At 30.9% G+C, this 13,874-nt stretch overlaps 1 protein-coding gene across 2 annotated transcripts in view; it reads right to left on the reverse strand.

The window, feature by feature from the left end:
- Nucleotides 1-226: 226 nt before the first annotated feature.
- Nucleotides 227-13,874, reverse strand: part of fusl (fuseless) — a 49,085-nt gene continuing 35,437 nt past the window's right edge. For both annotated transcript variants that reach the window (XM_068776748.1, XM_068776749.1), the window contains 2 exons: nucleotides 3,291-3,474; nucleotides 227-2,307 (listed from right to left, as the gene is read on the reverse strand). In XM_068776748.1, the coding sequence (XP_068632849.1) occupies nucleotides 2,027-2,307; nucleotides 3,291-3,474 (465 nt within the window). In that variant the 3' untranslated portion in view covers nucleotides 227-2,026. The remainder of the gene's footprint in view (nucleotides 2,308-3,290; nucleotides 3,475-13,874) is intronic.

A 13,874-nucleotide genomic window follows, 5' to 3' on the forward strand; every position in this document is an offset into this window, starting at 1 on the left:
TGATTCGGCAGAGTGTTGGCGTTGACAGGGGGCTAGGAAACGTTGAATGCGCAAGAGTGGAAATGTTGAGTGAATAGGATTCATAGGAGATTCATATTCTTTTTTTCATTCAATCATTCATTCATTAATTCATGTAATGGTGAGTTAGTGTGTTTGTTATGGTCTCCTATTAAAAATACAATTACGGATTCATTGTATAAAATAGGTTTGTAAATGAATATCAAAATAAATTATCATCAATTTTATTACATACAAAGTTTTCACATCTCGACTTACATTCATTATTTACATAGTTTATTCGTCTATTTATAATACAAAATGTGAAACGATCAAGTTTGACTTAGATCTCATCAATAACTAACTCACGTTGACTTACGACTAATTAATTGAACAATTATGGTTTATTTTTTAATTCGTTGACATCTATATAATATAACAATCAAGATATGAACGAAAGTAATAGAGGTAGAAATTTAAATATAGTTTAAAAAGTAATATTTTACAATATATTGTTACATTGATAAAATATATTACAGTAGTAACATCATTTCTATAATTCCAATAAGATCGTTTGGAATCAGCCTGTATCCAGCGTCCGGTTTTTGGTCATAAGGTGGATGTTCTACGCACCGTTTTCCGGTTTATGGCTTCCATTCCAGAACCTTAACAAAGAAATGTCTAGCATAGCCCGCTATATTTCTAATTATAGGAGCTTGACAATAAATATCATTAATTTTTAACATTTTTTTTTTATTTTTTTGTTAACTAAATATATGAAACGCTTTAAAAAAGTCGTTTTCAAACAATACTGATAGAATAAGTAATACTCAAACTGTGACTCATGTAAAGATTGATTTTAATTACCGCGAATATATTGATAAAGAATTTTACAATTTTTTTCAAAATTATAATACAGTCTTGTACTTGCTTGGTACGTTGAATCTTAATTAATATCTGCCTTCTTTCTAAATACATTAACTAATTTTATTATTAAATCGACAAGGTTTCGTTGACTTCAACAGTTTTAAATTGAATTAAAAAGTATAACTTTGTCGTTGTATTACAATATGTAATTCCAATTTGAAATCCTCTGATAAAACATGAAATTATTTAGATTGATATGTTATGACAGCTTTTTACAGAGCAAAGTAAACTGGAACGTGTTTTCGTTACAATTGATAAGATTGAATGATTAAATGTTTTAGGCATAATGTATTTAGATTCCATAATCAAATTGTAAATTAAAAAAAAAATCGATTATTTCAAATCGACTAGAATAATCGTTGCTAGTTATGATTTTTTTTAAAATGATATATTGACGCGAATCATAATTGAGTCACAGATATAACAAACACTAAACACAACACATAACACGTATATACAGATGTGTTTAAATAAAAAACACATTACGTAAAAGATCTATCAATGACAGAGCCCTAAATTAATTAAAGATTGTAACAAAATCTACTTCGTGATAAAAAAAAAATTATAATTTAGAATTTTTTACTCACTCATCGCTTGCTTTTAAGCAAAGTTCAGAAACATTTCTAATTTAAAAATTGCTGTGTAGTTATCATAATTCCAGACGTTAGACGTCCACAGCTGAACGCAATCCTTTCCTACCAATTTCCAATAGAACCAGTTTGAAGCGGTTTGCGTCCAACCTCTTTCTTGATGGTGGACATCTTCAAAAACTAAGTAAATATAATTTTATTTGTGATTTTATGTAGCCGGTCTCAGCGCATATGAAAATAACGATCTATTTCAATAATTAAATAATTAATTGCAACAATTTCGAGCGTATTATAAAATATTCATTAAAAATATAAAAATATAGATTAGATATAGATTTTTGTGCTTCTCTTCCTGTTATTAATACATCACATTAATATTAAATAAATACAAAAAAAAAAACAAAGAGTTTTCAATCATTACACAAATAACGTAGCACTGTCACTGGAAGTGGACAAAATATAACTAAGTAACATTAATTTGCATTGCAAACAGTCGATACAGGAGAAGAATTCTAAACTTTCTCCTCCGGCATCTGTAAAGGAAAACCTGCTTCTTCTGTCTTCCTTACAGTTGCTAAAGCAGCAGCCGCGAGAGCGCGCCGATGTCTCTTCTTAGTTCTCTCTTTGTGGAAGAACAACCGGAGGTAATGACAGGGGAAAATTACGCAGTCACCGGCAGGTTCCTCCGCATCGATGTACACTCCTCTGACGATGATGGAGTTGGAACAGTTCAGAAGGATAAGCAGCGTGAGGCTGATGATGTGTGTCGACCAATTACTGAGTTTAGGTTGATCTGAAACAAAAGATTTTATAAATTGAACTAAAATTTCATTATTTTTTTACACATAGATAAATAGTTTAATTAAAAAAATATTAAATTTTATTTATTAATTATTCTATGTAATTTAAAAATGTAAATGCATTAATTCTTTTTATCTTATTCGTTGTTTCATCCCATAGAGCCCACAGCTAAGACAAAGGCGTCCTTAGAAGATATTTAAGGAGGGATATTACATTATCGCTATGCTTGGTAGGTTGGCGATCAAAGTGTAGTAAAGCGGTACGCAGAGGAATTAATTTAATTAACGCAAAAAGTTTGAATTATATATAAGATTGCATCGGGAATCGAATCCGCGACGTTCTATTGCATCACAGTCCTTTACCGCTAGGCAACTATTGCTAAAATTGTCTTAGTATTTTAGTAATATTGATTTATCTGTCCACAGTTATATTAATGCGGTATGTACATTGCATAAATTTTATAATACTTGATTATTCTATAACGAAAAAAGATAACTGTGTTATTAAAAATTTCTATTCGATATTGAAACAATAATAAATAATATAATTGAAAAAGTAGAAAATGCCGCATGCGTCCTCTCATCCGAACATATGGTTAAAAATATCATAAAGCGAATTATTATTCAATTTATATCTACGTTATACATACAGATTAAAAATTGAAATTGAAAATGATTCTATTTAAAAAAAAAAAATATGTAAATGTCATAACACCAGGTGAACTAGTTCACTCATTGCAGTGTTATGAATCTAATTAAAAATTTAAACAAAAATGCAGTTTTGATACCTCAAGCGTAAACTCTAAAAAATAAACAAAGAAAAGTAATTTTTCAAAAATCTTGTCGTGTATATATACCTAATAATTTACCAAATTTTCACGGCAACTTGACGTATGGTACGTATATATATTTTATATATTGATTAATGTAATTCTAAATACTCTTTTGAACTTTAACAAATATTGCGAGATCTTACCTGGGAAATAATATACATCAAGCAAGCCCCATACGCCTCGCCAGACGTTGACTGTGGCCACGAAGGAGCCAAGGTGGTAAATGTCGACCAAGAGGAGTCGAGCTGCTCCGTGGAGTCGTGCCACTGCCCACCTCATGGGCACTTGCAGGGCGAACGTCACCAGTACTATCACATACCCACCGATCTGTAACAATAACACACTATAAGTAACTTGCATCTATCCATCCATTTCATGGATGCACAGACAGCGGCCCGTCGGTCAAATACTAGTGGCCCGCCGACAGCAAAAATAATACTCTCGTACATTCGAAGAATATTGCATTCTATTCCAGAATAAAACCAAAAAAAATTATTAATTACCTATACTTGTGGCGGCCGGCCCGCCATCAGTTCATGATTTACCCGAGTGGCCCCTAATCTTAATAAGTCTGTGCAACCATGATCTATATATATATTCATTTTTATTTTCATCTCTCTCTCTCTCTCTTTCACACTGTCTCTATAATTATATATACCGTGATCAAAAAGTAAGGCGAAATTGTCATTTAAAACACCCGAACATTATTATGAAGGCAGGTAATTTTTTTTATAGGTTGGTAGGACTGTCTGTAACATTTGCCAAAAGTTGTAATATCATTTGATTCAGCCCAAACAAACCATTTTGAAGGATGTTTTGTGTGATATTGCAGCATGTCATACATTGGTTTTTCATGATTTTCTTGCGATACTCAACTGACATAGTTCCGCAATCATTTAGCTAACTCAAAAGGCCAATGGATGGACGCTTTTTTGACATGATTGTGGAGATAAAACCCAAATCGAAGACTTGAAGGCTTTATCGGAAAAAGACTACTTTGACTGTTTCAAAGACTGGAAAAGTATTGGCAAAAGCGTTTTATCAGACGGGGATTACTTTAGAGGGAATGAAATGGATTTGGATGAATAAATAAGGAATATATATTTTATTAAAAATTCATCTCACTTTTTGATCACCACAGTATTACATATTATATTAGATTATTGGTTATAGATGTAAAACCTTTACTGGGGTGCATGTATAGGTCATATATAGTATAGTATATGTAATGCAGTATAGCATGTATTACATATTATATTAATATAAGATATAATAGCTTTAAAGGGATAATGTGTAGTTCATTTGATATGAAAATATTACACGATAAATAACAGATAAATATTCAGTGATGTGAATCAATGTGACTTTCGATTTATATTATATTTATTTTAACTAATAAAATATATTATGTATATTTTATTAGTTACCTTTGCCTTTTAGACACCCGAGATTTACGTATATAAAATTAAAAATGGTGGCCGGTAAAGCTACTGTCAAAATTATAACCTATAAATTACTATAAGTCATAGTGTCATGCAAGGCGTCTTAATTTTTACCTACATTATCACTTGATAAGACTTTGTTTGAAATCAAAACACCTTTGTACACCAAAAAAATCACTGACAGTTAACAATGTAAATATTTGTGCCTTGCAAATATTTGATTAAATTATAAATAAATGTTCACGTGTAGCATTGGTGAACAAAATCTCTAAAACGACAATGTTATCGGAATTGTTTTTCGATCACACTTTTTTAGTGTGTTAATAGTGTGATGATTAAACATTTATTGTTTACACGACATGAAATTTGCTGTTTTATTTTCTAAGCCTGTATTTAGACATAGATAGAGATAATAATTTAGATATGAAAAATTCGTATAATGTGTCACTATGTCAAAAAATAATTTGCTTAAAAAACAACGTTGTTTTTCTTATAAATATAGAGTGAATTAAAAATCATATATATATACATACACACACACACACATATATATATATATATATAGCATACGGTGCATATAGCATATGGCATATGGTGCACAGACGAAACTGATAACTAATAGAAGTAATGGTATCTTATTAGATCAATCAATAAAGTAAATAATAATAGTCTCAAATAATAGAGGAACCGGAGAGTAATATCGTTCCTGTCGACATATTTTTCAGAAAAAACGGTTTAATTTTACCGCTCAGGTATTGCAAAATTTGTATACTAGATGGCAAAAGATAACTAAGGTAAGTATATTGTTGATTAGAAATAAAAATTTATTAAAAGGTGGTCGTGAAATTTAAGAAAACGACATTACTTTCCGGTTCCTCTAATATGTGTTTTTTTTTTCTTCTGTAGGACTGTTATCAGCCTGTACCTTTAAACGTTACAAATCTATCAGAACCGATTATATTGTAATTAACTAACTCTCCCTCTCTAGTTCTGCGTAGCACTTATTTTTGGGTGTAATTTCGTAAAACTCATACTTGATAATCCCCATATAAAACATAATTTCTGACGTTTCCTGAATTAATTGGCTGAATCGCACTGCCTTTTAGGACAGTATTTAATCTCAAAGACCATAACGAAGTATTTTCAAAATTAAAACCAGTAAGAATGATTTCTAATAAGCTTGTTTATATTTTCAAAAGTAAATACATATATACTTGTAACTTTAATACAGTGAAAACAAGTTTTGCGAACATAACGCTTTACGCGGAGACGTACAAGGAAGTATGAATGCATTTGTCAAAGGATACATTGATAATAATAAAGAAAATGTTTGTACGAGAGTTTATGATATTAATTGCTATCACTACTCGGAAATGAGAGAAGTGCGTATAGATAAAATAGTACGTGTACAAACAGATGCTATGTGAAAGTCAATTACTTTTACTTATTTAATTGTATGTCACAATTATATATGTCATGTTCGAAATTAATAATAAATACACACACACGCACACATATATACAGGGAGAGAGAGAGAGAGAGAGAGAGAGAGAGAGAGAAAGAGAGAGCGATGAAAAATTAAAATTAATCTATATTACCACCAAATAACTGAAAATTACTTATAGTGTGTTATTGTTCATAGATCGGTGGGCTCATGCAGCGGACGGCAGTTGGGGCGGAAATGTTCTCTAGTGGCGAATGTTTGAAATTCCATCCGTAAGGGAGGTAATATTGGCGTACATAAAGTTGATGATGAAAGGTGATGGTTATAAATCTAGTACTATTATGTCTATCAAACTATCATTATAAACACATTTAAGTTAACATATTATAAGTTTTTCCTGTGGTATATAATAAAGATTGTTAAATTGCTCGCTGAATGGTTATAATTAAACTTTGTTATTTCTTGTATATACTATATAAATAGTTCATTTATACACACGCTTTATTAAGTTACTGATCTAAGCATAGACTTGAAACGCGTTTAAATTTGTACAATTTAAGATTAATAGATGCTAGGTTTGGAATATATTATCTTGTAAGTAGTTCAATCAAATAGCAATAGCAGATTCATTTTCTTTATTACTGATAAAACACTAGTGTTCGGCCGACGAGAGTTTGTAACTTAAGTATGTATTATTTTGTTTATATTGTTTTCCATGGTGTGGGTAGCTGTCTTAATAGGTGAACTGAGAACATATTGAAAGTCTCAGAAAGTTGCTTAATGGCGACTTTTGGAGGAGAACTATGCCTTATTATAGTTTTTTTTCTTTATTTAATAATAAAAGAAAAAACACTCGGATATATTTCTGTTCCTAACAGCCCGAGGGGGTCGAAGTACAACCCGATTGCTTGTTATCGCGTTGCTATATAATTATCTATAATCGTTTGCTAATACTGTCTATGCGAAATTATTTAATCGCAAATCCGTAACACTGATTGTAAATTACAATATTAGACAAAACCGTATCAATTATAATTATCTAATAAAATTAATTAGATATAAATAGCATTTAATACCACATGACCACAGATAACCAAAACGAACCTCGTGACTTAGATTCGTTTATAATCTGTGTTAGAATCTATTTTTGAAGTAGATGATTAGTTTATCTGTTGTTCGATTTATATTTATTTGTGGAGCAATGAACATTCTACGTTGACAATTAAGTATTTGAAAGAAAAAAACAAATGCTTAACTCACTAAGTAATGCCGACTATTTAGGTACTGGTGTAAAATCTTTAAATGAAAAGTAAGGTTAAGTAAATAAGTTTTTAAGTAAGTAAGATTTTATCTGACTAATAAGCTATACATACCTCGTATAGGTTATTTGTCAGATACAATCTTTAGTTTTTATACCTGCTTCCAATTAACCTGTATATAATGATCACTCTGAAACTCTATTAGAATATGATAGGCCAATAACTTCTGACAGTATAAAGTCTATAGTATAGTTTTTTTAGGTGAAGAATTAAAAGAATTAGTGAAGAACCTTTGTCTCGCCTGATGCTGAGCGATGACGAGTTCTTCGATTGTACATATTAGTCTAGAAGAAACATATTCACTTTTGTCTTAAGGATTTCTAATTTATAATTATCAGGAAACACAGTAGGTTGTTTCACTCCTTGGATGTTAGCACTATAAAAGTATTAGTGAAACGCTTAGTGCGGTAGGAAGGAATTTCAACCGTGTTCGGGTGTTGTGAATCCGTGTCTTGTTGTCCGATGGAAGATATGAGATGTGGGAATTATTTAGTGTAATTATTAATGTAATTTATTTATATCTTTAAAAGATTAAATGCCAAAATATTTTTACGTTCAAAAATCATCTAAAAATGGCCTAAATAGCTTAGAAATAGCTAAAAAGCTTATCTATTTTTTTTATAAATATATTTCAGATATACAATGTATGACTCATTTTTAAAAAAATTTTAAAATATTTTAAGAATCTCTAAAATAAATTTCAATAATTCAAACTAAGTAATCTCCGTATATTGTTAGTTACTTAGATTATATCAGTAGCAAGTTGTCATACGTATCTGTGTAATTATTACAAATAACATCGATAAGGATTCATACAGAGGTATAATCGCATTATTGATCATGCCTTGATATCTTTTGATAGATGATTCGATATCCGCACCGTATTTAAATTTATTAATATTATAATTCATCATAATCTAACAGTTTTATGGGATGATTAGAGAAGCTATACTGAAATTTATACAGAGTGATGAATTTAAACGGAAGAAAGTTTTTATATATTTTATATTTATCTTCTTAATATGTGTATGTATGTACACGCATATATGTATATATGTACGTATATGTGAGTAGATGTTTATATGTATCTTGGAAGGCTTTGTTGCTCATCCCGTATGTGCTATAGAGTTTATTGAGTAACTTCTATTTAGGATTATAATCCATTTGCATCTCACAATGTGAATCTGAAGGAGTAAAAATAAAAATAAAATAAGTAAAATGATATTAGCGATCTATTATAAATATATCAAAGCATATGTTACGTCTAACAAACTCAATTCAAACTAAAATTGGTGTCAAGTAAAATACTGCGCATATAAATTATTCAACAGATAAGATGTTTGACATTGTTGTTTGAAACACAATTAAAAAGTAGGCAATATCTACTGTTTACGTATTCATTTAAAAGATCAAAAACCTCACCGTTTCACTAAGAACGTCTTTATGTTACGTATGATTTATCTTATATTAGTTTGTTTAAAACTTTGAATTTGTTTAGACAGTTTTATATTTTGCTGATAACACGTCGGTTTTTATATTTATTTTATTGTGTTCAACGAAAACTTTTAATGTGTTATTCAGGTTGATTAGTAAAAGTATTAATGGTTTAACAGTATAAATGTATAAATCATTTGCTGTCCACTTTTATGGTATACCATATTATTTAAATTATAAATAACATAATAATAATGTAATAAGATCATATATTCGAAGTACGACTTATTAAAATTTAATTTGTTCATTTCAGCCGATAGACACCAGCTGCAAGGCATAGGTCTTTCCCAAAGATCATATTGCTGCTGTCTGGTCTTGCGCTTGCGTTCAGTGACTTCTATCAACCTTGATCATAAGTAAGAAAAAGACCAATATTTAGCCACTTCCGCACATGCAGTGGTAGTCGTGCCAAACACAGAGTCTCTGACTGAGACTCTGTGTTCCGTACTAATCGGTGTAACATAACTCCTGAAGATGCCCCGTGGAGGGGTGAAACACGTGTTGAGTGATTTAACGATGGCAGTTGTGTAATTCGCATTGTTTGCCGCATACGCATTTATCAGCGGGCTGGTGGGCGACGCACTTTGTTGCACGACTACCATTGCATGTGCGGAAGTGGCTAAATATCGGTCTTTTTCTTACTTAGGATGGACTTCCGCAAGGTAGCGCTTGATTCCATAAAATAACTTTGATCATGTCTTCGCTCCAAATATTGGAAGGCTTAACCACGTTGCGTTTACTGGTTCGTCCTCACAATTGCCGGCGGACTTGCCAGGCCTACTGCCATTTCAAAGGAGTATTTATTCGAGCTAAGTCGGTAGCTTTGGTTCTCTTACGAATCTATTCATGTCTGACCATAAACCTTTCCATTGCTCTCTAGGTAACGATGATCCGAAGTCAAAAAAATTTCCGTTAAAATATTTAAATAAATTAATTAACGTATCAAATTAAAGAAGTAGGTGAATGATATTTGCATTTTAATCTAAAAGAAGTAAAACTTGATTATTTTTCCGAAGACACAATTTTCGTTTTTTTTACTTCGAGGGTTCAATATTTTTCTGTTTACATTACGAAGTAGCCTAGCTTAGAGGATAGACACTTGCGATCTTAGGTCGCGAGTTCGATTCCCAGGTCACATGCCTATAAAAAATTTATCAGAGGACAGGCAACAGCGTCTTCTGAGTATCTTAATACCACACTGCGATCGACTACCTGCTTACCAAGCGTGGCGATTATGGTATATCCATCCTATATCTTAAGATTTAGGCCTATGCCTCGCTGTAACGCTAGTGTCTCGACGTTCTAAAGTAAATTCCACAGACTAATTAGACTGGCATATGAATCAGGGACCATTGATAATGTTACGTAATTTAGTAGTAATTATCTCTATATTCTTCCTCCTCCTTTAGTCATTCTTCTCAACTCTGAGGGTCTTGACCTAGTTTCACCAATTTTCATATGCATAGCATCGTATAAATCGCTGATGATCTGATCGAACCACCATATTGAGCTATGTTCACATGGTCTTTTGTTCTCTATTTTGTCGGTGATCATCAGATACTTCAGCTTATTAGTCAAACTGGTTATACACAAGATAATAAAACAGCGCCTTAAGACGTAGCCAACACAATAATGGATTTATTTTAAACCAATTTACAACTTAGAAATTTTGGAATGATAGATCTCGGAACAGCAAGTGCTGTGTAGAAAGTCCACTCAGAAAATGGACAGAGTACCTTGTCAAGTTAAGTTCGACGGTTTCGAACTTTCCTGTTATTAATAAATGAAGGCCTATGTCCAACAGTGGAAGTCTTATATCTGCAATGATAATGTAAGCATATGAATCTATTTCCGTGAATTCTTCGCAGTTATCTATAAAAGTATCAATTAGTACGCAAACAAAGCGAACGGACGTTTCCACGCGTGTGTACACAGATTCTATTATTGAGTGTGTTTATAAACAAAAAGCCGTCGTTACCGAGATTGTAGTAACAAAGCCGATCATTAAAGGATTACCCCGCGCGCACTTGTTGAATAGTCCGATAAGGAACTCCGCTGTTGGTACAGCATTTACGTAAGGCGCCGTTTTATCTGTTTATTTGTATTTATGTCTACTGTCTATCATACAGAGTGATTGTTTGTGAATGTATTTTTAAAAGCTTTTAAGGAGTGAATTCATAATACGTTTGTCAGCAAGTAAAGATTTTAAGTAAAGATTTGTAGGCCTATTGACAATCATACTGTATAAAGTGATCACTCAAAAATAACTTACATTAATGTATTTATTATATTACAATTCGGTAGACCATTAACTTCTGGCAATACAAAATCTGCAGGCACAGATATTAAACAATAACTAGTTTCAATATGTAATTATTCGAATTTTGAAACTGCTGTTTCTAACCGTATCATTATTACCTTATCTAATATTTCTAAAACCACTCAATTTTGGATAGGTTACTTCATACATTATTTGACTGTTAATAAGCTATATATTCATTCCTTTTACATTTATAACCAAACAACCTGTATATAAAGCTATATTTGTCGTAAAATTTCTTAACCCTTTCCCATATAATTATAATAGGATTGGTTTGAAGTGAACTGCTTCTTATGCTTTTTCACGAACTTGACAAGATCAACTATCCACCTTATAGATGAACTTAGCTGCGGTTGCAGTTCAAAAGTCTCCCATTCCAAAACTTTACAGATCTTACACAAAAATTTTTAAGTGTAAGTTTGATTGCAATAAAGCACGTGAACGCAGCCCAATATGTGATGCAATGCAAGTGAAACTAGGTCAAGATCATCCGAATTGAGAGGAAGAACCAAATGATAAGGAAGAAATATAGAGAATATTGCTATTAAACCCACTAAAATTGCTAATGAAATCTCAAATGCAATTTTATATTTATTCGTTATATCAATGGAAGATCTATCTATAAAGCTTGTTATTATTTTAAAGATTATACAGAAGGTAATCATATCTGGGATTAGTGTTATGCTTAAAGAGTAACTATCGAATTTCTTGGAAGGTCAAAATCAACATTTCAAACCCATATATTGGAAACAATAAAACTATACAGAAATATATTTTTAAATGCACATTATATCAATGTCGTTTCATTGTTGTTTCACTGATATGAAATGAAAATGATCTTCCAAGAAGCGATCCAAAAATAGTAACAAAACGATTATTCAATTCGCCCCACAGTAACAGCGTATAAGTGAGGAATAATGAAGTAAACATCAAGATGTTCGTGTAACAGGAGACTTTAATAGCTGAGTATTTCTGAGATCCACGAGCGTCCCACGTGGCGAAACAACGTTAAACTTGACCGTGAAAATTATGACAGAACAGAAGTACTGGCTTTTTACTATCTCAAACGATATAAAAAACAAATAGTACCAATTAAGCGAATTAAGAATAATTCTACAATTGTTGATGATATTAGAGATAAAAAGATAAACTAGAAGATGGTAAAGGAAGAAGAATAAATAAGTATGTTAATACTGACATTTGAATTCAGTTTAATATTTTTTTTATTATTTATTTTTCTGACGTATCTTTTAAATATTATTTTGCATTATAGCCTCTTTCAATTTGTATAATTTCATATCGTACCAAGTACTTGGATCAGAAATAATACAGATAATTGATTGTGAAAACAATTTTGATATATCATATGTAATGATGCTTCAATTTTAGTATGGAAATGCTTTTGGTGAAATAATAAAACAACATTTTATTCTATCCAAAATGCTTTGTTTAACACCTTCGAGAAGTCAAGATATTGATATAAACATCGTCATTATCATTATATCAGTCGATAGACGCCTACTGCAAGATAGATCTTTTCCAAAGATCGCCACGATGATGGGTTTTAGCCGTTGGTTTTCCTTGTGGCGTACCCACCTACACCGCGTCTACCGGCACGCGGTCAATTATCATTTAATTACATTAAAATATGATTATACGTGATGTATTGGTCCTATTTTTCTCTATATATTACACGGTTCAAAATATTGATTCAAATAAAATATATTAAGCAAAAATATGACGGTAGGTTTTAATATATTGACCTTAAAAATTGATACACGTCACCATCAACGGGCAATAAAGATGGCGCAGTACATACGGCCGACGCGGGAGAGGAACCAGGGGCAAGCGAGACAATACAGGAAGCACCAATTGCCTTCGTAAGTGGTCACTGACTCAGTGTAGAACTGCGTATGACCCATATGTGGAAAAATACGCTTTTTGTTAGTAAATTTATATGCATAACAAAACTTCGAACTCGTATTTCGTTGTCGGCATTCAAAAAATTATATTTACTTTGATCTAATTGTATAAATTGTAAATATTTTTTTTTTGGATCATTATCATAAATTTAACGAACTATATTTAGTTATTGATTATTTATTTATTGATTATTTATTACAGGTAGGGCAAGAAATTAATAGGAAAATTAATAAAAAAGAATAGGAGGAAAAGTGAAACACTATTGTGAAATAAATGAAACAAAAAGTTATGTAAACAAGTAAAAATGGTATAACTGTGATAAAATGTGACATAATCATGTATTAATTAAGGATTATAAATATTATGAATAAAATTGTAATGCATTGTCTCATAAATACGATAATAGAGAGCGAAAGGACCTTTATAGCGGGAGTTATAAACAAAAGACTATATTTAATAAAAAAAATCGCGTAATTAGATTACACAGTTCATTTTTTTAAATATGATTCGTATACCAATAATATTTATTTATTCATTTATTACATTGTACAAAATTTTATGTTTGTAATCATACACTATTTAAAGGTAGGTAATTGAATTAAAGAAAAAAAACTATATTTAACGACTTTTTAATAGGAGATATAGGGAAGAAGTTTGAAGATTTGAATTTATTAAAACAATTGAAAGTAATTTAAAGAAAACTTAAATTTTTTTGGTATATTTTTCTTTTGCGTTCACATTCATCGTTTTTTTAACTCATTATTTAATTAAACTTTAATACGTGT

This window comes from Battus philenor, unplaced genomic scaffold, assembly GCF_028537555.1.
Source record: "Battus philenor isolate CCGP_79_NKW_IND1 unplaced genomic scaffold, ilBatPhil1.0.hap1 SCAF_12, whole genome shotgun sequence".
Taxonomy (NCBI): Eukaryota; Metazoa; Arthropoda; class Insecta; order Lepidoptera; family Papilionidae; genus Battus; species Battus philenor.